This window comes from Nematostella vectensis, chromosome 2 (assembly GCF_932526225.1).
Source record: "Nematostella vectensis chromosome 2, jaNemVect1.1, whole genome shotgun sequence".
In the NCBI taxonomy this organism is placed as follows: Eukaryota; Metazoa; Cnidaria; class Anthozoa; order Actiniaria; family Edwardsiidae; genus Nematostella; species Nematostella vectensis.
Window position 1 is genome coordinate 13,681,272 of NC_064035.1, and position 26,842 is coordinate 13,708,113.

General features: G+C 42.7%; 1 protein-coding gene across 7 annotated transcripts in view; it reads left to right on the forward strand.

The window, feature by feature from the left end:
• LOC5521680 (dynein heavy chain domain-containing protein 1) overlaps positions 1-26,842 on the forward strand; it is a 73,394-nt gene that overhangs the window by 15,609 nt on the left and 30,943 nt on the right. For 4 of the 7 annotated variants that reach the window (XM_048724325.1, XM_048724326.1, XM_048724323.1 and 1 more), the window contains 34 exons: positions 539-640; positions 1,748-1,945; positions 2,192-2,362; positions 2,938-3,052; positions 3,357-3,565; positions 3,967-4,047; positions 4,805-4,939; positions 5,331-5,426; positions 5,866-5,997; positions 6,599-6,830; positions 7,345-7,554; positions 8,436-8,592; positions 8,868-9,010; positions 9,291-9,428; positions 10,925-11,154; positions 11,670-11,939; positions 12,046-12,132; positions 12,203-12,475; positions 12,799-12,936; positions 13,323-13,458; positions 13,677-13,933; positions 14,332-14,441; positions 14,701-14,881; positions 15,398-15,680; positions 16,211-16,376; positions 16,909-17,119; positions 17,842-17,990; positions 18,705-18,894; positions 21,945-22,043; positions 22,591-22,873; positions 23,256-23,521; positions 23,651-23,765; positions 24,376-24,553; positions 25,624-25,898. In XM_048724325.1, coding sequence (XP_048580282.1) covers positions 539-640; positions 1,748-1,945; positions 2,192-2,362; positions 2,938-3,052; positions 3,357-3,565; positions 3,967-4,047; positions 4,805-4,939; positions 5,331-5,426; positions 5,866-5,997; positions 6,599-6,830; positions 7,345-7,554; positions 8,436-8,592; positions 8,868-9,010; positions 9,291-9,428; positions 10,925-11,154; positions 11,670-11,939; positions 12,046-12,132; positions 12,203-12,475; positions 12,799-12,936; positions 13,323-13,458; positions 13,677-13,933; positions 14,332-14,441; positions 14,701-14,881; positions 15,398-15,680; positions 16,211-16,376; positions 16,909-17,119; positions 17,842-17,990; positions 18,705-18,894; positions 21,945-22,043; positions 22,591-22,873; positions 23,256-23,521; positions 23,651-23,765; positions 24,376-24,553; positions 25,624-25,898 — 6,016 coding nt within the window. Of the gene's footprint in view, positions 1-538; positions 641-1,621; positions 1,646-1,747; positions 1,946-2,191; positions 2,363-2,745; positions 2,765-2,937; positions 3,053-3,356; positions 3,566-3,966; positions 4,048-4,433; positions 4,440-4,804; positions 4,940-5,330; positions 5,427-5,865; positions 5,998-6,598; positions 6,831-7,344; positions 7,555-8,435; positions 8,593-8,867; positions 9,011-9,290; positions 9,429-10,924; positions 11,155-11,669; positions 11,940-12,045; positions 12,133-12,202; positions 12,476-12,798; positions 12,937-13,322; positions 13,459-13,676; positions 13,934-14,331; positions 14,442-14,700; positions 14,882-15,397; positions 15,681-16,210; positions 16,377-16,908; positions 17,120-17,841; positions 17,991-18,704; positions 18,895-21,944; positions 22,044-22,590; positions 22,874-23,255; positions 23,522-23,650; positions 23,766-24,375; positions 24,554-25,623; positions 25,899-26,842 lie in introns of those variants that run through there. The other 3 variants (XM_048724327.1, XM_048724328.1, XM_048724329.1) reach the window with 3 other exon arrangements.

Here is a 26,842-nt window from a genome sequence, read left to right on the forward strand (position 1 = left end):
CATATATAATGTGCAAGTGCAGGCATTCATAGAACTGTGCTTGATACGCTGGTGTACCATGGAGTATATTTGTGGATATACAGTTGAGTACATTTGTGGATATGTAGAAAAACATGAAAAATAAGTTTCATCCCTACAAACATGTTTTGTGGTTGCCAATCTTCAGGGTATTTATTAAGAAACATCGTTACATTCACTTATGCAGTCTATATTTAACATTAGTCAAAGCAAGATGGCAACAGGATATTCTTGATCGAGTAGTTGATGCTACATTTTTCCAATTATGAGTAGTCGTAGAGAGCTTGATAAGATAAAACTTGGAGTAGGATAATCCATGGGTGCAGGCATTTATAGAACAGTGCTCGATTCATTGTATTTTATAATGACAAAATGGTATATATATGACGTATGTATGAGGAGTTCATGGTATTCTGGAGTGTATGTATGGTAGAGGAGATCATGGTATATGCCATGTATGTAGAATACAATGCATGGTATATTATATACTATTTTTACTTATAAAGTGTATTTGCAACAGGCTTTAGAGGTGGAGGCTTCTACAATTGGGCGGAAAGCTAGGACTGGTCCATTCTTGGATCCCAATGAGAACCCTACTGCCATCCTTGTCACAATGCGTCAGGTACTGATTTACTACTTAAGTATGAGACGAGATTTGGCTTGGGGCAATATGTTAGGTACTAATTTACTACTAAGGTAAGAGATCTGGCTTGATACAATTCTTCAGGCTCTGATTTACTACTAAAGGTAAGTACCGTAAATAATCTAATAAATGCCCACTATCTAAAGAACGCCTCCTATGAATGCACCCCCCCCCCCCTAAGCTTACAAATTTGTATTGAACGCTCCTCTTTAATAAACACTCCCCCTCTATTTAACGCCACCCCCTACCCTCCCTCCCAGCTTAAAAACAAACGACATAGGAATTTCGGTAATATAAATCAAATTCAATTGCCTTCTTGCATTATCTGAGATTGGTTTCTACTGGGTAAGACTTGCCCAATGTCAAAAAAATTTTACGGTATGAGACGAGATCTGTCTTGGTGCAATGCTTCAGGTACTGATTTACTACTAAAGTATGAGACGTGTTCTTTTTTGGTACAGTGCATAAGGTACCGATTTACTTCTAAAGTGAGAGGCAAAATCTGGCTTGGTACAATGCGTCAGATACTGATTTACTACTAAAGTATGAGACGAGATCGGTCTTGGTACAGTGCATAAAGGTACCGGTTAGTATGAGACGAGACCTGTTTTGGTACAGTGCATAAAGGTACCGATTAGTATGAGACGAGACCTGTTTTGGTACAGTGCATAAGGTACCGATTTACTACTAAAGTATGAGACGAGATCTGTCTTGGTACAGTGCATAAAGGTACCGATTAGTATGAGACGAGACCTGTTTTGGTACAGTGCATAAGGTACCGATTTACTTCTAAAGTTAGAGGCAAAATCTGGCTTGGTACAATGCGTCAGATACTGATTTACTAGTAAAGTATGAGACGAGATCGGTCTTGGTACAGTGCATAAGGTACCGATTTACTGCTAAAGTATGAGACGAGATCTGTCTTGGTACAGTGCAGGTACCTATTTACTGCTAAGTTAGAGGCGAGATCTGACAATGTGTCAGGTACTAATAAACAAGGAATATAACAAGTTACCACTTTGGGCTAACTAAAAAATGCAGGAAGAGTAAAAAAGTTATAATAAAAGAAATTATTATCTGTTCCAGATGCGGGATCGCTTTTACACAATCCGCAGCAAGCTGAATGATATAAGCGATTGCAAACGTATAATCACTGGCTCCCCATACGACATGAGAGCTATCCAAGCTATCGGCAGTGCTATGGAGAGGCGCCAGGAACTGTGGCGGTACTGTGAGACGTCATCACATACTATCAAGGACTGGCTGTTGAGCCCATTTAACAAGGCAAGACTTTCAATTTCTACCTATTTCTTTGCTCATTCACTTTGTCAGGCTTTGTGAAAATAGCAGAACTACATGCTTACAAAAATGTTGGTCAGAATAGGTGTTTATGAGAGAGCATTTTAAAACTGCTGATTTAAAAAGCAGGATTCACACATATCAAATTATGGATTTGAAAAGGTGTTTGTGGGAAGAGCTGTTTGCTCAGGATGTGCATTTACTTGTGTACCCCTTGTTTCTTCTCTTTAGGTGAATGTTAAGCGTGCTATTGAAAAAGTGAACGAGTGGATATCAGCCGGTATCTCCCTTAAGGAGCACCTACCTGCTAATGACGCTGTGCTGACCTCGTGGCTGGGTCAGCTGGAGGAGTTTATACAAGACCTGCCATTGCTCCTGAAGCTGTCCAGTGATGCCCTCAAGGTAATATATTCTTTCATTTTTACTGCTGAACCTATCCACCAATGCCCTTAAAGCCGCATTGTCACCAGTTAACTTCCGGAGGTCCGACAGAAACCTCAACCGTTATAAGACAAAAGAATCTATTAAAATCCGAGATATTAAACAGGTCATCCGCTGTAAATTATCAATCACATCCTCAAAGAAACTTCCAATAAACACTGCTTCCAATATCTTGAAATATTTTTCGCGTTTTCCGTTAAAAATCATCGGAGATTGTTACGTAATTGACCGAAAGTAAACTGGTGACAATGCGGCTTTAAGGTAATATACTGGATTACTACTGCTGAAGCTATCCGGCGATGCCCTCAAGTTATTACATTCAGTCATTTTTAACTGCTTAACCTATCCAGCGATGCCCTCCAGGTTATATATTCGTTACTTTTATGCAATTTATTGTACTCAGTTGCTGTCCAAAAATTAGCATTATTAACTCTGTCTATTATTGACCAGCGAGGTCCTCATAGGGAGAGCATTGATTTGGAGAAGGTAATCCAAGAGGTTCTCAATTTCATCTAACAACTATCTGTTTTATCCAGCCGCGGCACTGGCGCGCACTCTTCATCGGCATTGGTCAAGAGTTTGACTCAACAATGCAGTTCACCACTGCCACGCTGTTGTCTTTCAATCTTGGACGATATAAGGACCTGATAGGTAGGCACTAAAGTATATCACCATAATGCAAAATAAGGATTTCATTATCGATTTTTCTTTATTATGTTGTTTTTTTCACTTTGTTGCGTGCTGTGAAATTTTTAACTTCGTTTTTTAAGGAAATCTTACTGAGAATCTCACTTTAACTAGTTAATAAAACTGTTCGTTAGCAAGATCTACTCTCAAAGACATACCGATTCGAACACTATTAATCTTTTAAAGAAACAGCAAGAAGATGGACCAAAGAAGGAAATGATACTATGAAGTATTTAATCTTCTTTATTCTGCTTTTTTTATGATGTAGTGACGGTTTGTGCAGCAGCTACAAAGGAGCATGCATTGGAACTTCAGCTGCAACAGCTCACCAAGTCATGGCATGACAAGGATTTTAAGCTAGCCAAGCACATCCCAATATTGCGGCCACGCTTTACTAATGACGCAAGTACACGGACGCCTAGTCAAAAGAAGAACAGGCGAAACAAGCTGCTTGCTAGCGGGAAATCCCGTGACTCGGTATGTATTTTTTTTTATTTTCCTAAGGCTAGCCACCAAAAATGATTTCTGTTTAAAATAACGTCATCTATGAAGGACATCCTGAGCAAATTATCCAAATAAATGCGACGAAATCTGATTGTTTGTGAATAAAATGGGATGTCCACAGTTTTTAGAAGCATTTGGAGTTATTTTAGAAGCATTTGGAGAGTTTTGATTATTTTTGTGATTACTATGTTTTTTTCAACTTTCAACGATTTATTTGATTGCCTTTTCAGCATAGAAAGCTTAAAGCCTTTTTTGTTCAGTGTCTATTGTTACTATTCTATTTGTTACAATTTGTCTGATGCTTTGAATATAAAGTTTTGCACATGAAAAACAGACATACCATTTCACAATTCACCTTCTTGTTTCTTAAATAGAAAATGAAGCCTAAGACTCCTAGTTCCGTGCCTGACCTGTACATCCTGATTGGTGTTGGCGAGCTGAAGTGTATGATTGAGGTACTGTGTTCTGAAATGTATGATTGAGGTACTGTGTTCTTGAGTGTATGATTGAGGTACTGTGTTCTGAAGTGTATGATTGAGGTTCTGTGTTCTGAAGTGTACGATTGAGGTACTGTGTTCTTGAGAGTATGATTGAGGTACTGTGTTCTAGAGTGTATGATTGAGGTACTGTGTTCTGAAGTGTATGATTGAGGTACTGTGTTCTAGAGTGTATGATTGAGGTACTGTGTTCTGAAGTGTATGATTGAGGTACTGTGTTCTAGAGTGTATGATTGAGGTACTGTGTTCTGAAGTGTATGATTGAGGTACTGTGTTCTGAAGTGTATGATTGAGGTACTGTGTTCTGAAGTGTATGATTGAGGTACTGTGTTCTAGAGTGTATGATTGAGGTACTGTGTTCTGAAGTGTATGATTGAGGTACTGTGTTCTGAAGTGTACGATTGAGGTTCTGTGTTCTGAAGTGTATGATTGAGGTACTGTGTTCTGAAGTGTATGTTCGAGGTACTGTGTTCTGAAGTGTATGATTGAGGCACTGTATAAGCTCTTTTAAAAGTGGATAGCCCATTTGCCTGCCTTTCCTATCGTCCATCACTTGTGCTTCTAAACGTTGGTTCTCAAAAAAACTAATCGAGCAAATGAGTATGACTCACCCCATCTATCGCGAAAACTATGGCAAAAGGGAATTTTTCTTACGATGCCCGCAAAAAAGAACACATCCATGGACTAATTTAAAATTACGCTTGTGGTGTCACAGGATAACCTCGTGACGCTGAAGCTAATGCAGGTATCGCCTTATGTGGCTGATCTGAAGCCTACTGTAGATGCGTGGATTGCAAGCCTACACACTCTAGAGGACATACTCGATATTTGGGCAGACGCACAAAAGAAGGTGAACCCCAATATCGTAATAGGTGGGGGTGTTTGACAAATGATGAACAAGCGGTGAAGAACTTCCTGATTGGAATGACGATTTTAAAAATATCAGGAAATTTAGAAGATATTAATTTAGGAGATGGATATCTATTTTAGGCGTGTACACAGGGGGGGGGGAGTTGGGGTGCACAGGTGCATGTGGGAGGAAGAGGGTTTGGTGTGAAGTCAGGGTTGTCTGTACCTTGTGCTAGGTGCCTTGTTACTCTTTATTTTGGGGAGGTGTTGAGGGAGTTGGTGTTAGGTTAGGGTTTTCTGTAACTTGTTTATTGGGCAGAAAGTGTCGAAGGGGGTAGATGGGGTGCAAGGGTTGTCCAAGCTTGTGCTAAATGTGTTTTTTTTCTCCATAGTGGTTATACCTTAGTAATGTCTTTTCTGAGCCCAAGATCCACCAACAGTTGTCACAATATCTGGACAAGCTCTCTTTAATTGACTCCCGCTACAAGGTGCTGAACAACACCGCAGATATTGACTAACAACGCCACCACAAATGTTGACAAGAATTATGTCACAAATACTGACTAGCAATGCCACCAACAATGGTGTCCCAAATCCCAAATAATCCCGATGGTGTTCCAAATCCCAAATAATCCCGATGGTGTTTCAAATCCCAAATAATCCCGATGGTGTTTCAAATCCCAAATAATCCCGATAGTGTTTCAAATCCCAAATATTCACCCACAAACACATCACTCGTGAAGCAACCGTCACATCACGAATTTTGAACGACAGTCTTTCAGTAGTGACCCATCAACGTCACTTAGTGTTGTGGCTGCAATATGTATCAAAGCAGAATAACATGTTTGATTATGAAAAGATTATGTTTTGTGCCAAATTGTTATTGTTTTGGTAAAAGGAGTTGTTGTTTTCTTGTGGTGGTCTTAGGAGTTGATGCAAATTGTTCTGAAAGACACGAAAGTTCTTTCCGTACTGAGCATGAAGAGAGGCGAAAAGGGGTGGAGAGAACTACAAGGCGAACCGCTAAGGAACCTTTTGCTAGAACTTATTCAATCGGAGGTACGTTATGGGGAGAACCAACCTACTGCTGGTACTCATCCAATGGGAGGTAACATAATAGGGCGAACCAACCTACTGCTGAAACTCATCCAATGGGAGGTAAGGTAATAGGAACTAACCTATTGCTGGAACTCGTCCAATCGAAGGTAACGAAATAAGGCGAATCAACCTACTGCTGGAACTCATCCAATCGGAGTTAACGTAATAATCGATAATAAGGCGAGCCAACCTGCTGATGGAACTCATTCAACGGAAGGTAACGTAATAAGGCGAACCAACCTACTACTGGAACTTATCTAACGGGAGGTAACGTTATAAGGCTAACCAACCTACTGCTGGAACTCATCCAATCGGAGTTAACGTAATAATCGATAATAAGGCGAGCCAACCTACTGATGGAACTTATCTAACGGAAGGTAACGTAATAAGGCGAACCAACCTACTACTGGAACTTATCTAACGGGAGGTAACGTTATAAGGCTAACCAACCTACTGCTGGAACTCGTCTTAGCACATAATGTCTTGGCGTGACTAGCCTAAAGCACTTAATGATCTTTACGTATCCCAAACCGATGTTTATATAGGTCATGTGTCTTTACAGGAGGAGCTCATCAAACGAGTGCGGGACTACATCCACCAGACTCGGTTGGCTTTTCCCCGCCTGTTCTTTATGAGTGATGATGCCCTGCTGAGCATGCTCGCATGGTCTCGTAACCCTAAGGATCTCGTGCCATTTGTCCGGAAGTCCTTCCCTGCCATCCGATCCCTGAAGTTTGAGCTACCACAAGACGCGAGTGTTCAGCTTACTTCCGCTTTGGATGCTGCACTCAATGGTAATTAAAAATATGTTTTGTTTTTTCGGAAACTACAAGTTTTTTATGAAAAGCTATTGGCAAGAAAAACCTGCCCGCAACATTTTGATTTAAGTGGTATGTTTTATATATCTTGCACACACCCTCCTCTCTCACATCACCTTCTCTGTTCAACCTTCTTTGTACAACACCCTCCTCTTTCACATCACCTCCTCTGTTCAACCTTCCCTGTCACACAAACTTCTCTGTCTCACCATCTTCTGTCTCACAACCTCGTCTGTCACACAACCTCGTCTGTCACACAACCTCGTCTGTCTCACCACCTAGTCTGTCTCACCACCTCGTCTGTCACACAACCTCGTCTGTCACACAACCTCGTCTGTCACACAACCTCGTCTGTCACACAACCTCGTCTGTCACACAACCTCCTCTGTTCCATCACCTTCTTTGTCACGTTGTGGGATAGAACATAGATTGTTTAATTGACTTGCTTTCCCCATCAGTTATAGTGGATAAGTAAATATCTGCATTTCAGCTCATCTTCTTCAAGTGACTGCCCTTGAGGGTGACTTTGGCGAGGTTGTAACATTAAATCAACCCATCTCAGCGTCACCCCAGCCACAGAAGTGGCTCGCAATGCTGGAAAAAAACATGAGGAACACGCTAGTCCAAGAACTAGCAAACTGTGTCCAGGCAAAGATCACAAGTGACCAAGACGTCTTACAACTTGTTGATCAGCTATCAAGTAAGTTAAACATGGAATTGGCTAGGCGCGTGTCCAGAGGCCGTCAAAGTGGCGGGATCCTACCCTGCTCATTTTCAGGAATGGGACATTACCTGGGTAACCATTGAACATATTGATTTGAAAACTCGAATATTTGCGAAATTGATTGAGTTTAACATTTGGGTGTATTTAGATTAAGTAGTGACCTACTTTCCTTATCTCAGGAATAAGTATATTGATTGCCAGCTTCAACGCATTCCAAGTTCATTGAATTACTGTTGGACCCTACCCGGCATTTTCTTCTGGACATGTTCCTGCTCCCACCTTACCTCAACTAGAAAGCCTAACAAGTTTTCTACCTATTGAACAAAAAGTACCTCATTTAGACAGCCTAAAAAGTTGTCTACCTATTGCGCTAAATGTAACTCACTTAGAAAGCCTAACAAGTTGTCTACCTATTGAACACAAAGTACCTCATTTAGACAGCCTAACAAGTTGTCTACCAATTGCACTAAAAAGTACCTCATTTAGACAGCCTGACAAGTTGTCTACGTATTCCACAAAAAGTACCTCATTTAGACAGCCTAACAAGTTGTCTACCTATTGCACAAACGTACCTCCCCTAGAAAGCCTCAACTAGATAGCTTAACAACTTATTGCACGAAAAGTACCTATTGTACGAAAGGTACTTCACCTGAACAGCCTATAAAGTTGTATACCTATTGCACAAAAAGAACCTCATTTAGACAGCCAAACAGTTTTCCATATTGACTTTATTGTTGCCTCTTAATTTCGAGATTTTATTACATAATTTGTCTTCCGATATTGAATAAAAAACAATAACAAAAACTTGCCAGGGCTCTCTGAGTATCCGATATCTATAATGGTCATTTAATCCACAGGTGATGAGGTCACAAAGCGCTCTGACAGTACCCACCATCTTCACTGGTTGCTGAGATTCCCTAGTCAGTGTGTCCTGGTAGCCGAGGCCGTGTTATGGGCTCGCGAAATCACCGACACGCTAGTCAGGGGCCGCCTTAATCGACTTTCTGCTATCAGGTAAGTGGAATAAGTAAAATAGAACAGTCGAGATCAAACTAGAATATTGAATAGTGATTCACCTGACACTGGTATTTGACTCTTTTCGTCTTTATGAAGACAGGACAGACATATGTATATATATTACGCTCCGCGTTCACGTTAGTTTCGACTCTACTCCAGATTGACGTTGCATCCTTGTACCAATAATTTTTTTAGATGAGTTTTCTATACTCATTTATTGAAAATGATGATGTATTTACCCAACTCATCTAACTCAACTCTGTTTTCCAAAGATCTAGGCTTAATTCACACATCAGCGATCTATCTTGTGCTATTCGCAAGATGCTTAAAGTCCACACCGCCCTGAACCCACGCCTTGAGGTCCTTTTAGCTGCTTTGCTCACACAAGCGACAAACCACAGGGATACTGTTACAGGTGAGCCGAAATTACGAAACTTCACATTTTACAGAAAGCCCCAAGAAGCAGAGTTGAACAATGCCCGTAAAAATGCTGGTCCTTGTAATTACACACCATTGTGCATGATGCTGTGAGATGACTCGCAATAATTTCCTTCATCAAGGGGTCTTTGATAGGGCCATCGAGTTGCAAGACAATAGAATCTTTGCGAAGGAGATGTACTTATAGCGAACTCATTCGTTTTGGTGAATTCCAATAACTGACGATTGTTTTTTGTATCTTTTTTTTGGATCTTTAGATCTGATTAATGACCGCATATCAAGTGTAAACAGCTTTGAGTGGCAAAGCGAGCTTAAGCAGGAAATGGACATCGAATGCGCCATTACTCCTTCCCTTTTTGGGCTCAGACTTGAAGACATGGCCCAGACCGTACAAGGCAAGTGTCTAGCTATCGTGATTCACATCAACACAATATCTTAAAGCCGCATTGTCACCAGTTTACTTCCGGTCGATTACGTAAGAATCTCCGATGATTTTTAACGAAAAACACGAAAAATATTTCAAAATATAGAAAGCAGTGTGTCTATTGGAAGTTTCTTTGAGCATGTGACTGCTAATTTAGAGCGGATGGCCAGTTAAATATTTCGGATTCGAATAGATTCTTTTGTCTTAACGGTTGAGGTTTCAGTCGGACCTTTGGAAGTAAACTGGTGACATATGCGGCTTTAAAGAGTCTTTCTCAGCCGCCATTTTGAGTCATCCTGGCAAAATGCCAAGTGGGAAAAGCATCTAGTTCCATCGGCTGATTTATTTTTGTTTGCTAAGTACAGCCTTTTATATACATACTGAGAAATACTTACTGAAAACAGATTCAGTAAATTTTCGTTCGTTCACTGGTCTCAGCAAATCAGAGGCGCGAACGATGTTTTTTTACTGCAATTGAATGGCTTTAATCCCAACGCGGATTGAAGACGGGTAGCTTTGCATGTCACTTTTGTTATTGAGCTCGATTGAGCGAGAAAATGAAATTTTAAAAATGAATACAAAGCGTCCAAAATGGACAATATACAATAGATTTGCTACTCTCAATGACACTGTAGAGGATTATGTAGAAAGTCGTTAAACAAGAATACAAAGGGAAAAAACCAAGCGAGATGTACGGCTGTTAAAACGCTAATCTAATCTAACATCAGTCTCGTGCGTGACATTAGCGAGACAGATTCATTTCAATGTAAGTTTCTGTCTGTCTGAACCGTCGAGCACAAACCTCGGAGCCTCTGCAGTCAAGTCTAATAAAATGTTATGTAATAAGCTTATTATAAATTTCTCAGTATGTATATAATAAACAAAATACAGCATGGAAAGTGCTTTGTACAGTTTTTATTCACTCGTTGTTTTGTATAAAAAAGCTCACTCGTTCGTTTTTTGATACTGCACAACTCGTGAATAAAAACCGTACGCGCGCACTTTTCATGTAGTATTCTCTACGGTATAAAAGTTTGTCTTAAAAATGTATATCTTGATTTCTTCACATAATTTGCCTTCGACTTTTGGATTAAAAACAAAGTTGTGGCTGACGGATTCTCTGTAACTATGTAACAATGCTATAAAAGGCTTCGATTACCACTAAGGTTGTCTTTTTTTGCAATCCCTTGCAGTTTGTTTATTCTTTTTCAGGATCAATAGTAAAAACGTTCAAATCCTACTCTATGTAATTTTTACACGCTCCAAAGAGTTTCCACTCTATTTATTTATTTGTTTGTTTGTTTGTTTTGTTTTTGTTTGTTTGTTTGTTAATGTTTATCCAAGCTCTTGAACATACTCATAGAAGTTTTTAAGTTCAGTTACAGGTGGTTCGGGCTATTGATCCTATTAGTGCTTTGCTTACTTCACTCATTTAACCGATATGCCCCCTGTCATTCTTTTATCTAGCAATGCCATCCGACAAAACGTACCGCTGTGGCCTGTGCAAAGCGCAACAGCTTGGGAGCTCGTTCTGTTATGGCTACGAATACCTTGGACCCTCCTCAAGGCTTTTGGTAACCCCCCTGACTCGCCGGTGCTTTCTATCGCTCACTACCGCTTTGCGGGCATTCAAGTGCGGCACTACTCTGGGTCCTGATGGTACAGGGAAGACGGAGACGATCAGAGAACTTAGTAAGGTATGATGTGGCCACTACGAATACTCAAATGCGCGGCACTCGGCACCTATGAGTTTCAAGAACTTCAGGGACACTCAAATCCTTTTTTACTTGAAGGATTCTATTGAAAATTTGATTATTGAAATCAGGATGGCAGCCGTAGCAAAAGCTACAAAAAAGTGCTATATAAACTCTCACAGTTTATCGAGAGTGCATATGAAACATGTAATGATCAAATGTGATGGGGTCAAATGTGATGAGGGCGGTTTTTGACAGATTGGGCAATGTAGATTGTTTCCAGACCTAGAGCTGTATGTAAGTTCGTAGTTCCCTTTAAGTTAGGTTGAATGGAAAATCGATCTTTTGTAGGTGTTAAATCTATATGTAAAAATATGTAGAAGAAAATATTAGATGAACTACCCATGGAAACGATGAATACATAACAAAGTCTGTTTACGGCATTGCTGGCATTTCTAGCCTGGTTCTCTGGATTGATATTTCTTCTTTAACTTGTTTAAATGTGTTTACCTGCACAGGCTCTTGGTCGCCATCAGGTCATGTTTGACTGCACGGAGGCTCTAGTGAGTAGCATGCTTGTACGCTTCCTGACTGGAATGCTGCTGTCTGGTAGCTGGGTGTGCTTCGAAGACATTGACTTGGTTAGCCCTGGCGTGCTATCTGTGTTTGCACAGCATCTGAACAAGATCCACCAGTCACTTAAATATGTGGTTCGTGCTATAGACAATCAGTATGGCATACGTGGAGTGCCTCAGGTCAGACTGACTAACCCTACTGGCCACATCAAGGTACACACAATTAACAAGTATTCATAGTAAAACAGTAAAATCTTCGAGGCCATAGCAAGGTACACACTGATTAGTACTGATATAGTTTTCGCATTTCTTCTAAAAGGAAAACAATGTTCCTCGAAGAGCAAGCGTCACATCTTTGACCCCTTTTTACGATGAAACAAACGAATGGATCAAACTCGAGGACAAGGTAAGATTTCTCTGTCATTCGTCTGTAAACAGGAATACAAAACTCATAGTAATATTTCATTTGTTATAAGGAAACCGTAGTTCGTCGACGTCGGTTCTCACTCACAGAAGAGTCAGATATCCCAGAGTCCAAATACCACGGTGAAACACGCAGGCCTATGACTTACTACCTAAGTGGGCAAGAACCAAAGCAAGGCCCTACCTTCACACCTCCCTTTGCTGCGCCTATACTGGGCAATGTCGTGTTTTATGGAGAGTTGGTCTCAGTTAGCAGTCTGTATGGTTGCTTTCTTACTATGTCGCCCCAGCACACTAGCCTGACCACCATCCCAGGCAACATGAAGGTGAGCATGACCGACCCCCTTTTGACATGAAGGTGAGAAGGGTACCCTCAGCACGCTAGCCTGACCGCCATACCAGGCAACATGGTTAGAAGGGTACCCCCAGCACGCTAGCCTGACAACCATACCAGGCAACATGGTTAGAAGGGTACCCCAAGCACGCTAGCCTGACCACCATCCCAGGCAACATGGATACGTCATACGTCTCGTCTGGGTACATAAAGTGAGAGGTGCTTCACTCACCATTAAAATAAAATAAAAAAAAAAAAATCCCAGGGTACATAAAGGTGTGTGTGACTGTTGAACTAAACGATGTATTTTTGTAGAGCCTGATGCGTCCAGTAGCGATGATGTTGCCTGACTCTCTTCCTGTTGTCGAAGTCTGGATGACTTGCCGTGGGTTCACTGAAGCCAAGTCACTGTCCATGAAGATAAACACCTTTTTTAAGATGATCAGCGACCAGGTAAGTACGACAGTATGGCATCCCACGCGCCACGCCAGTGATGTTGTGACTTAGTTTGGCTTTGGTGATGAAGACGACGACGATGGCGATGATGATGATGGTGACGATTGTATATATATTGTATTTATATATATATAATGTATTTATATTATATATATGTATATAGATTGTATTTATAATATCATTACTTGGTGGTGATGACTATATTAGGCTTAACAATGGCGTAGTATACCATAGTATACTGTAGGGGCTTGAAGGTTCTCAACCCACTGTAACTGGTTGACGCTCAACCTTCTACAGCCGGTTGGCTTCTCTCCAGGTGGTCAACCTGCTACAGCGGCTTGCTTTTTTTTGGCATTTTTGCGATGAAATCCTACCATTTACAGGTGTCATGCCAGCCTCAGTACGACTTTGGTCTCCGTGCCGTTCGCCAAGTCATCCACCTTGCCGCTGTACGGTTGAGGTCAGAGTTACGAAAGACGGCCATCGCTATGGATGCAGTTAAGGAAGAAAGCAATGAAGGTACAGTGTGGAGCAATTCCAACTGCATTCTATTGGAGGGCAAGGCCCGACTGGCAATTATATACTGCTGTAATCTACGTGTTTTAACGCCTTTGTGAAAACAGAGTAGTCTAGCCCTTTATCAGGGCCAGGGAGACGAAGGGCTAGGCTAAGCTACTTTAGAGTTGAGCTATTTTATTGCTGGTTCATAAAACAAATCCATTATATATATCCTTCAGGATCTTACAGCCCGTTTATGGTCAACTTTGAGCGCAGACAGACGGAAGAGAATTCTGTAGTTCACGGCCTGTTCAACCACTTCAGCAACCGATTGTTGACCGCTGACCGGGACGTCTTCTCGCGAACCGTGGACTCGGTATTTGTTCACAGCGTGCTCATGTCAGTAGCGAGCGACGGAGAGCCGCTGTTGGCTGACGAGATCAAAGACTATTTGCACTCTAATGGCCTGCAAGTTCGACGGGAAATCATCAGCAAGGTATGAAGGAATAAAGTTTGAATGGATGAATAATAAAGGCCTTATGCGCATCTGAGCGCGAAGAGGATAGATGAGGATAAATGATAATGTTTATTCATCGCTATTGTAGCAAACGGCTTGATTTGGCTGTTTCCTAATGAGATACCTGATAGATGACATGTCCTATACTTTGCCACAAATGAGTTGCAATCATTGACTTTGCGATCAGGCAAAAAGCTGCTATAATTTACTTTTTGGATTTTAGCAATGTGAGTAGACCACGTTATTTCATGCTTGCATATGAATAGACCGCGCTCTGTTATGCTTGCATGTAAGCAGACCCCTCTCTCACATGCTTGCATCTAAGTAGAGCAACTTGTCTGATTCTTGCATGTTAGTAGAACACGTTGTCCTTTTAGGCTTTACAGCTGCACAAGGTTCTTCAATCCAACAAGAATGTAGTCGTGCTAGGAGATGCGGGGTCAGGGAAAACCACATTGCTACATGCGCTCTCTGGATCAGTCAACAGGTATGAGAAATATTCAAGAGGATTCGCCATACAGTGAAACACAAATAGAGAAAGAATACCATGTCAAGGTGTTTTTAGCGTCAGCACAACCTGACACAGTGATAAAGTAGGACTTGCATTCCAAGGCGTCTTAGCGTATGATGACACAATGATAAAAGTAGGACTAGTATCCTGTGCAAGTGTAAAGATGATCCTAACTAGAAACCAAATGCTCAAAAGGTTGCTAATGATGTATTTTTATACCTTTATGCATGGCTAGCCTGCACAACCAACAGTGCGTGCAGACGTCTCGTGGCCGAAGGACTATTGACAAGCGCTCCAGTGCGCTCTCGCCCCCCTTGGACCCTAAGCAAGAGTCAAACCAGCAAGATAAGAACAGCTGCGCATGGCATCGATTAGAACTCAAGGTGGTCTTTCCAAAGGCATTTACACAACAAGAGGTAGGTAAAGCCTTCCTATATCTAGAGGGTACTACATAAAATAATACCACGTTTTGAGAAAGAACCAAAATATGACTGACAAACGGTGGTGCAAGGCAAAGCATTTGATTACGTTGTAACAGAAAAAATAAATAAAACTCCGACAGCCTGCAGCAAACATCTGTCTTTTATTCTTATTTAACAAGTAAGTGCAGGCGTTCTGATGTTTCCTGTTGAGTCTCTGTAAGCGGCCATTTTGTGATCCCAGCAAAATACCAAGTGTGAGAAAGCGTCCATTTCCATCGGCCGATTTCGAAGTGCGGTGCAATTCTTTTGATTGAATTCGGTAAATAAAGCATGTATTTTATTTTTAGGTGGTCATTTTGTTTTCGTTCTCATAACTTGTCCTGTGGTTCGTTGAAAACAATAACTGTGGCTGATAAGGGCTGGCTAAGAGCTGCAGGCTGTCTCGACTTCCTTATAAAGTTGTTTGCTGGCCTGATGGAATCTCCTACATGGTTGTAATTTATCTTTCAGCTGTTTGGATATCGAGATGAGGAGTCAGGTCTGTGGCAAGACGGACTCATTTCGCGCTACTTTCGCGACTCCACCCTGACCAGCAACACCATGACCGAGCTGTTAGCCTCCAACACCGAGGAGACGCATCGCACCCTCCGGGGAATGGGTGGGGCAGGCCATGTGGAGAAGTGGCTTGTTTTTGACGGCGAGATGGACCAGCTTTGGATGGAGAATATGAGTACAGTGCTAGACAGTACACGTACGCTCTGTCTGGGTAACGGGGAGTCAATTGCTATGCCAGGTATGAAAAAGAGTTATCTCAGGGCATGGCTTTGCAACATATAAATCTAGGCATTGCCTAATGGTATAGGTTTTGAATATTAGTAAAGACTGTGGTGACCTTTTGAACTGTGGATCGTCCAGCCGACATTATCAATAGAAAATGAGAGCAGGCTAGCAGGCTATGGAAAACTCCACCAGAGTTTTTTATTGGCCCAGCAAATTTACATACAATGCTTTTGTCGCACCCTTGTTTGCATTTTGGTCGATTTTAACACCACATTTTTTGCACACCAAATATAGAATACTCGATCTTTTTCGTCTGAAACTATCACTTGTATGAATCAAGAAGCTATCCTGTAATGCTTTGAACTCTAGAGTTCAAAACAATTGCGAATGCCTTATTTTATTTCTGTATCTGGTGCTGTGCGGCACTTTGCAATTGGCACTATGGCACTTGTATAGACCATATCATAATTCCTTGAAATCCTGCCTGTGTTGTTCTATTCCGATGATCTAAGGCAGTTTTTGAAATAACGTTTATCTTTCTAGCCAACCTATCCGTGTTGTTCGAGTCGAGCGATTTAACTCACGCTGCGCCCTCTCTCGTCACGCGCTGTGCTGTAGTACATTGCCCGGATTCTATCGTGGGCTGGAAGTCTGTTTTTCGAACCTGGATCAAGTCTGCGCATTCCAAGTGGGACATCTCAAACCGCGGGTAAGGTTCACTCTGGGCTTGAGATCGAAAGATGCTGGCCACCTTTAAAGTAGTCTTAAAGGGGAAGTGTCACGGTTGGGTAAAAGCGTAAAAACACGAATTTCACTGCAATTAACGAAGTTTGCGTGAAGACAAAAATAGTCCAAGAGAACAGGTGAAAAGTAATTTTTTCTCAACGAAACTTCCAATTAGACCAATAACTTACCAAGCTTAACTCCCATGGGTCTTTACTTGAAGATCGGCTTATAAGTGTATTAATTATCCACAAAAATGAACTCGGTTTCACTACAGTACTTCAGCTAAAACTTAAAATAATGGGCTTCTTTGTCCCTCAGCCAGATTTCCCCTACCCCTCTTGGCTTGTTGGCATAGCTTGATATTTCTGTCCTCGTTGGCATAACTTGATATTTCTGTTCTTGTTGGTATAGCTTAATATTTCTGTCCTTGTTGGTATACCTTGATATTTCTGTCCTTGTTGGCATAGCTTGATATTTCTTTCTTTCTTTCTTTCTTTTTTTTTTTTTTTGCTAAGTTTGGGCATCATCTCCTGCCTGATGGACCACATGGTCGATAGTACGCTATCGTTCCTTAGCACCAATTGCCGCTCCGTGCTTACCGCCGATTATGGGGTAGCATCCCAGCTGTCCCACCCCTCCTCGGGCATCCACGAGGTGCAGACACTCATCCGCTACATGTCAGCTATTTTTGATCGTCACATTCTGCGGGACGACGAGGACATACAGGTTAGTGCCAAACATCTCGTCTGGAGTTTAAGGGGGCAGTTGCACCGGTAGCGGTATTTTTCAAGAATCGTCACCAACTCAGCACAGAGAAAAACTACTTGACACTATCTAAAAGCTGTTTGATTGTCTTCTTGTGATTAAATTCGGCGCGATGCAAACGGATTTCACATCTACATACTCTTTCAGCCGTCTATTTCGCTATCAAGAAATGACGATTCCACGGTGTATTTTAACTTTCAAACGAACGTGCGAATGCCCCTTTAATGCGATTTTGAGTAATCTGTGAACTCAGCCCCTTAAATTCAATGTGATAAAATACATTTTGGCTTCCTTCAGTGAAAGGCCTATTTTCATTTTCCTACACATTGATGGGTACCAGACGAGCCATCTTACTGCCATGCGTTAACCAATTAGAGAGAACAAAAAGAACAAAATGTGCTCCGTTAAAATTCAAAACTTGATTGATGAAAGTGAGAAGAAGTCTTAGGCTGTCGGGAATCGTTGGCGAGTGTTCTCAGAATATTTAAAATCTCAGTCAATACAGTAAGAGCGAGTCAAGGAAACATTCCAATGTATGCTTTAGAAGGACAACTCTACTAAAGGACAAGCTGTACGCTAACGAGAAAAGTTACTGTCGGTCGGTGTACTTGAAAATATTTGTCACCAACGAGCCATACCCGAGCATATTGTAATGACTTGTCTTGACATGTCTATGTTACTAGGTACAAGCGATAAGCAAGGGTCGCATATCTAATGCCGGATCAACAAGTAGTCGGCAAAGTTCTGGGATTACAGCTAGTGACACTGGCAAAGTTATCAGCACATTCGCATTCGCATTCATCTGGGCCTTCGGGGGCCACCTTCATGAGAGGTAAGGTGCACGGTCAGGATCGACTTCGGTAGCATCATCACCATTACTGTCGAATCCGTTGTATCGCGAGCTCGCATTTTCAAAACATCGATTTGTTTTTGTCTTTTTGTGTTTTTGTCAAAGCGAGACTCTGATTGGCTCAGAATTGTTTTACTGACGGAACAGAAAACCAAAACAAATCGTGTTTTGAAAACGCGGGTCGCGATACAACGGATTTGACAGTAAAACATATATAAAATATCAACATCAGGCGCGTACAGAGGATTGGCTGAGAGGGGGTGCGCAGTTAGGTATCAGAATGTTTATATTTCATAAGAAATGAACCACATTTTAGCCACCAAGGGGTGGGTGCACGTGCCCCCCTGTGTACGCGCCTGATCATCACAAACACTTCCATTATCAGTAGCATCATCAGCAGTAAGATAATCATTGTTACTACCACCATCATCAGGAGCACTACCTGGTCTATCATCTACCTGATCTATGATCATCATCAGTATCATAATCATTGTAACTACCACCATCATCAGGAGCACTACCTGGTCTATCATCTATCTGATCTATCATCATCATTAGTATCATAATCATTGTCACTACCACCATCATCAGGAGCACTACCTGGTCTATCATCAGCGGCAATATTATCATCATCATATCTGGAGCCAGTATCATTAGTGCTGTTATAAGCCTCACAAATTCTTGCTTATGTTAAAGGTACATCACGTTGTTTGACAGCCATGCACGTGAGCTACTCTCCTCAGGCCCCTATCCCGCCATCGTGCCTTCAGAGGGACTGGTGTACGACTACCACCTGGACTTCTCTAAGGGCTTGCTGGTGCCGTGGGCAGAAAAACCAGGGAGTCAGGTCAAGACTCTAGCTACCTCATACACCATCGTACCCGAGGTAAAGTCTCTAGCTACATCATACACCATCGTACCCGAGGTCAAGACTCTAGCTACCTCATACACCATTGTACCCGAGGTAAAGTCTCTAGCTACCTCATACACCATCGTACCCGAGGTAAAGTCTCTAGCTACCTCATAAACCATCGTACCCGAGGTAAAGTCTCTAGCTACCTCATACACCATCGTACCCGAGGTAAAGTCTCTAGCTACTTCATACACCATCGTACCCGAGGTAAAGTCTCTAGCTACCTCGTACACAATCGAACCCGAGGTAAAGTCTCTAGCTACCTCATACACCATCGTACCCGAGGTAAAGTCTCTAGCTACCTCATACACCATCGTAGCCGAGGTAAAGTCTCTAGCTACTTCATACACCATCGTACCCGAGATAAAGTCTCTAGCTACCTCATACACCATCGTACCCGAGGTAAAGTCTCTAGCTACTTCATACACCATCGTACCCGAGGTAAAGTCTCTAGCTACCTCATACACCATCGTACCCGAGGTAAAGTCTCTAGCTACCTCATACACCATCGTAGCCGAGGTAAAGTCTCTAGCTACCTCATACACCATCGTACCCGAGGTAAAGTCTCTAGCTACTTCATACACCATCGTACCCGAGGTAAAGTCTCTAGCTACCTCATACACAATCGTACCCGAGGTAAAGTCTCTAGCTACCTCATACACCATCGTAACCGAGGTAAAGTCTCTAGCTACCTCATACACCATCGTACCCGAGGTAAAGTCTCTAGCTACCTCATACACCATCGTACCCGAGGTAAAGTCTCTAGCTACTTCATACACCATCGTACCCGAGGTAAAGTCTCTAGCTACCTCGTACACAATCGAACCCGAGGTAAAGTCTCTAGCTACCTCATACACCATCGTACCCGAGGTAAAGTCTCTAGCTACCTCATACACTATCGTACCCGAGGTAAAGTCTCTAGCTACCTCATACACCATCGTACCCGAGGTAAAGTCTCTAACTACTTCATACACCATTGTACCCGAGGTAAAGTCTCTAGCTACCTCATACACCATCGTACCCGAGGTAAAGTCTCTAGCTACCTCATACACAATCGTACCCGAGGTAAAGTCTCTAGCTACCTCATACACCATCGTACCCGAGGTAAAGTCTCTAGCTACCTCATACACCATCGTACCCGAGGTAAAGTCTCTAGCTACTTCATACACCATCGTACCCGAGGTAAAGTCTCTAGCTACCTCGTACACAATCGAACCCGAGGTAAAGTCTCTAGCTACCTCATACACCATCGTACCCGAGGTAAAGTCTCTAGCTACCTCATACACCATCGTAGCCGAGGTAAAGTCTCTAGCTACTTCATACACCATCGTACCCGAGGTAAAGTCTCTAGCTACCTCATACACCATCGTACCCGAGGTAAAGTCTCTAGCTACTTCATACACCATCGTACCCGAGGTAAAGTCTCTAGCTACCTCATACACCATCGTACCCGAGGTAAAGTCTCTAGCTACTTCATACACCATCGTAGCCGAGGTAAAGTCTCTAGCTACCTCATACACCATCGTACCCGAGGTAAAGTCTCTAGCTACTTCATACACCATCGTACCCGAGGTAAAGTCTCTAGCTACCTCATACACAATCGTACCCGAGGTAAAGTCTCTAGCTACCTCATACACCATCGTAACCGAGGTAAAGTCTCTAGCTACCTCATACACCATCGTACCCGAGGTAAATTCTCTAGCTACTTCATACACCATCGTACCCGAGGTAAAGTCTCTAGCTACCTCGTACACCATCGTACCCGAGGTAAAGTCTCTAGCTACCTCGTACACCATCGTACCCGAGGTAAAGTCTCTAGCTACCTCATACACCATCGTACCCGAGGTAATGTCTCTAGCTACCTCATACACCATCGTACCCGAGGTAAAGTCTCTAGCTACTTCATACACCATCGTACCCGAGATAAAGTCTCTAGCTACCTCATACACCATCGTACCCGAGGTAAAGTCTCTAGCTACCTCATACACCATCGTACCCGAGGTAAAGTCTCTAGCTACTTCATACACCATCGTACCCGGGGTAAAGTCTCTAGCTACTTCATACACCATCGTACCCGAGGTAAAGTCTCTAGCTACCTCGTACACCATCGTACCCGAGGTAAAGTCTCTAGCTACCTCGTACACCATCGTACCCGAGGTAAAGTCTCTAGCTACTTCATACACCATCGTACCCGAGATAAAGTCTCTAGCTACCTCATACACCATCGTACCCGAGGTAAAGTCTCTAGCTACCTCATACACCATCGTACCCGAGGTAAAGTCTCTAGCTACTTCATACACCATCGTACCCGGGGTAAAGTCTCTAGCTACTTCATACACCATCGTACCCGAGGTAAAGTCTCTAGCTACCTCGTACACCATCGTACCCGAGGTAAAGTCTCTAGCTACCTCGTACACCATCGTACCCGAGGTAAAGTCTCTAGCTACTTCATACACCATCGTACCCGAGATAAAGTCTCTAGCTACCTCATACACCATCGTACCCGAGGTAAAGTCTCTAGCTACCTCATACACCATCGTACCCGAGGTAAAGTCTCTAGCTACTTCATACACCATCGTACCCGAGGTAAAGTCTCTAGCTACTTCATACACCATCGTACCCGAGGTAAAGTCTCTAGCTACCTCGTACACCATCGTACCCGAGGTAAAGTCTCTAGCTACCTCGTACACCATCGTACCCGAGGTAAAGTCTCTAGCTACTTCATACACCATCGTACCCGAGGTAAAGTCTCTAGCTACCTCATACACCATCGTACCCGAGGTAAAGTCTCTAGCTACCTCATACACCATCGTACCCGAGGTAAAGTCTCTAGCTACTTCATACACCATCGTACCCGAGGTAAAGTCTCTAGCTACCTCATAAACCATCGTACCCGAGGTAAAGTCTCTAGCTACCTCATAAACCATCGTACCCGAGGTAAAGTCGGATGACATGTCTTACATTCGGATGTATGCTTCATTTGCATCAGATAGTAATTGCTTTTCTTTTTATTCTTTGCTTAGCTTGATCGCTATCTACACTTGCTCGACCTCATGATATTTGACGGTTACCCTGTGCTGCTAGTTGGGCAGAGTGGGACTGGAAAGTCGGCCCTAATACAGGTAAGGCTCGACATGCTCAGAAAAGCCCGTACGCCATGTAAGGTCAGTACATGGTCAGTACTTCATGTACGTCATGTAGGGTTAGGGTTTAGGGTTAGTATTAGGAGAGTGCGATTTCATGGGGTCTTACATGATGTACTACTGTCCCTAAGGGACGTCTGTGTGTGTGTTTAATGCCATTAACTACGATTTTGAATATTTTGTTAACTAGCAATGCTGTGAGATGGGATGATAAGAAGCCATCTAAATTTAAGGCAATGAAAACGTTCAAGGCTTTTGACGGACGGAAGCTAAAATTTTGTCGCATGGGATTCCTGTGTGCGAGTTCTAAGGGCATTCACATGTTTTGCGCATTGCGAGAAAGTGCAGGTCTTTTGTTGTGGTTAGTTAGGTTATTGTATTTTGCTCGTAACTCAAACTTGTGGTTGTTATAGTAAACCAGTGGTTGTTATAGTAGAAGTAAACAGTATTTTTAATCTCTATTAACCTCTATTTGGTTTGTTGTGGGCCTAATCTTAGTATGTCCCAAAAACTTTCCCCTACACAGAACATGGTAAGCCCGCGGTACCCGTACAGCCGTATCTTCATGGCTGCCAGCCTGTCGTCCAGACTCTTCCAAGAAGCGATCGAGGCGAAGCTGGTGGTCCTGCGACAGCGCGAGAATGCGCATCTACACGCGCGACAAGCGGCATCAGACAGTCCCAGCCGCCACCTGCCCGCAATAAAGTCCAGGAACCAGCTGTTCTTCCTGGACGACCTCCACTATGCTACCACAGACCGAACTGGTTCACAACCTCCGCTAGAGCTACTAAGGCAGCTTCTTTCGCAGGGTAAGTGCTCTATTATCATTATCTGCGTGTTTAACTAATTTGCCATTCATGTCTTAGCAGAGCCACAGAAAAGCCCAATCTGAAGAAAACAAATACAGCCTTATACTCTCAATACATTTTGATTGGCTAATAACATACGCTATTAGGGACATTTTGCAGGTTTTTGCGGCCCCGCCCATATTATTTATACAGAGTTTCCAGTGTTTTTATTTTGAAATGTCGAGAAAAGCTCTCATTTATAGACTTCTTTGCAATTCTTTGACATGATAACTGTAATTTCGATCCCAGGCCACTCATTTACATCTTTTTTCCCTGTACACACATGCACCTTTTGACTCGCAACATTTATATAGGTCAAACTTATTTGCACTAATTTTCCCAGGATCTCTGTATGATCAGGAGCGTCACCACTACAAGGCGGTGCAGAACATACAGTTCATTGCTACCGCAGCCCCACCCAGCGGCGTCAGCACGGGAGGAGGGATAGCTAGTCACCCCTTAAGCCCCCGGCTAACCCGGCTCATGACCGTTGTGTCATTCCTGCCTTTGGGGCGAGACACGCTGGAGGTCATCTACAGCAGTGTATTCCGCGCGTGGTTGGAAGAGTTTCCGGCATACTCGCTTACACATCACTCGGCCATCGCAAAAGTGAGTGGTATCACCGGGTTTTTTTCACACTGGAAGTTCCCGGGCTTTTTTAGAAAAGACTAGCTCGTAGAGACGATAAAATTTGCCTGATTTGTTGTTTCTTCCTTACTGTGATAATTTGATTTATAGGTGATGGCTGGTGCAGCGGTAGAGATGTTTAGTCGACTGCGGGATGAATTCCGTCGCAGCCCTTGTCATCCTCACTTTGTGTTCACGCAGCACGACCTGACCCGTATAGCACAAGGTACCTCACTTCCTATAAAACTACTAATTCACGACGTTAGCCGTATAGCATATAGTACCTCATTTCACATAATTGCCAATTCCAACCTTACCCGTATAGCACAAGGTACCTCACTTCCCATAAAACTGCCAATTCACGACCTGACCCGTATAGCATATAGTACCTCATTTCACATAATTGCCAATTCCAACCTTACCCGTATAGCACAAGGTACCTCACTTCCCATAAAACTGCCAATTCACGACCTGACCCGTGAAGCACATGGTACCTCACTTCCCATAAAACTACCAATTCACGGCCTGACCCGTATAGCATATAGTACCTCACCCAGAGATTTGCCCATTCACACGGTCGTAGCCAGATATAAACTACGATCGAGGGAAAACTACTTGCTATAATTTTACTCCGTTAAGGCTTAGGCATTGCGTCGGCCATCCTTCGTGCTCACGATGATGAGCTTGTTAACAACCAGATTTAAATTAATATTATATTTATATCGAAAAAATCGTTAAATTGAAATAATCTCCCATCTACCATTAATCATAATAAAAAGTTTGTTGTTATCATGTCTAGTATTGCTTTATCAGGGTTCCAATGTTCTTGTTTTTAGGCATGATGTTGTTCAGCTTGCGTGCACGTGCAAGGCCACGCCCAAAGGCGAGACGACGAGGTGTTGAGCAGCAGCAGCCCACTAGCATAGAGCTTCCCCCTCCCGTCAGTAAGAGTAGCGGGGTTGTTAGCGAAAGAACGAGGGCCGAGCTGGGGAAGGAGGTCAAGAAGGGAAAAAGGTACTTTAAGCAGGTTTAGCGGATAATGTACGAAAAAGTATCTTTTGAAATCTTTTGTGACGAATTTGGCCAACCGACTCTAACGACTCATTAACTCACTTTACTTCCAAGCTGAGCTAATATAGTAAAACCTGTTGGCGATCTCAAAGTGATAAGAATACGCATATTTAGGTTCCGAGAAAATATACCATACATTTTTCCAGAATTATGTTTTTCCCTTATTTCTGACTGCTGATGTATTCCATAATAATAATAATAATAATGCTCGTTTATTTCAACCGTTTGCAGTTCTTTTACAACTGAATTACCGGTAGGGTCAGCTAACTACAAAATACATTACACCATACATAATTCATAATAACATTAAATCCCCAGCATATTGCGCTGAGACGAATTTGGAAAAACGGTCCGTGCGACCCGGAACCACACTATGTGAGCGCTTAGATCTTAGGGAGTATGGCGAGTTGGAGGATATAAGTCTGCTTGACACTAGGGGGTATAAGACGCTCCCCTGTTTGATATTGCTTATGAATTTTCTGCACACATTGTGACGCCGCGCCTCTAAAGAAGACAAGCATGCGCGTTCGAGGGCGTCCTCGTAGCTAAGGCCACTACCGAAAATTATTCCTAGAGATCTTTTTTGAATTCTTTCTAAGGCAGCACATAGGTATTGCGGAAGGTTGGAAAAGACAACGCAGGCATACTCTAAGATGGACCTTATAAGAGAACAGTACACAGACATTAAATCCCTTTCTGAGACACCACATGATTTTAGTTTTCTGAGTGCATAGAGACGACGGTTTGACTTTTTGATCACATAGTCACAGTGCGATGACCAACTAAGGTCCGAAGATAACGAGGTCCTTGACGCATTCTTACGACTTGTCGACCCACTCTTGCTCCTTTTCTTGTTGGCCTGCCGACGTATTCCATACAAAGCGAGACAAGGACTCCTTGTCGCATTCTTACGACTTATCGGCCCTCTAACTTCTTTCTAACTGGCCTGCGATGTAATCAATTTCGATGTTCTTGACAAGTTTTTTTATTATGCCGCCTATGTTCCCCTCTAGTTGGCCTACGCTTCCCACAGCGACCACTGCCAACACTCCGGCGGCCATCTCACCATTGATCCGCTCCATACTAAGATTGTGGTGTCACGAGCACACTCGTGTGTACGGGGATCGGCTCTTAGATGACTCCCATCGCTACTGGTTTGCCTCCCTGCTGCACGAGACGGTCCATGAGTGCTTCTGCTCTGGAAGCGAGGAGGATACAGAGGTCACAAGTTCCTCTGGCGGGGCCGGGTCTGGAGACAAGACGCCTGACCTTAACCAGATCATAGAAGGTAAAAAAACCCGCCAACATTGGGCACGCTTTTCTCTGCCACATTGTGTAACGTTATTCTCTGTGTCAAACTATTCTCTGTGTAACGATATTCTCTGCCACGCTATTTTCTGTTTCACGTTATTTTCTGTGTCACACTATTATCTGTGTCTCGCTATTCTCTGTGTCACGTTATTCTCTGTGTCACGTTATTCTCTGTGTCACCCTATTCTCTGTGTCACGATATTCTCTGTGTCACACTACTCACTGTGTCTCGCTATTCTCTGTGTCTCGAAATTCTCTGTTACCTTATTCTCTGTGTCACGCTATTCTCTGTGTCACACTATACTCTTTGTCACACTTCTGTGTCACACTATTCTCTGTGTCTCGATATTCTCTGTGTCACGTTATTCTCTGTGCCACGCTATTTTCTGTTTGACATTATTCTCTGTGTCTCGATATTCTTTGTGTCTCGAAATCTTCTGTCACACTATTCTTTGTGTCGCACTATTCTCTGTGTCTCGATATTCTCTGTGTCTCGTTATTCTCTGTGTCTCGTTATTCTCTGTGTCACACTATTCTCTGTGTCACGTTATTCTCTGTCTCGTTATTCTCTGTGTCACACTTTTCTCTGTGTCACACTATACTCTGTGTCTCGATATTCTATGTGTCACGTTATTCCCTGTGTCACACTATTCTCTGTGTCACACTATTCTCTATGTCACGTTATTCTCTGTGTCACGCTATTCTCTGTGTCACACTATTCTCTTTGTCACACTATTCTCTGTGTCTCGATATTCTCTGTGTCTCAGTATTCTCTGTCTCAATATTCTCTGTGTCACGTTATTCTTTGTGTCACACTATTTTCTGTGTCACACTATTCTCTGTGTCTCGTTATTCTCTATGTCACACGATTCTCTGTGTCACACTATTCTCTGTATCTCGATATTCTCTGTGTCACGCCAT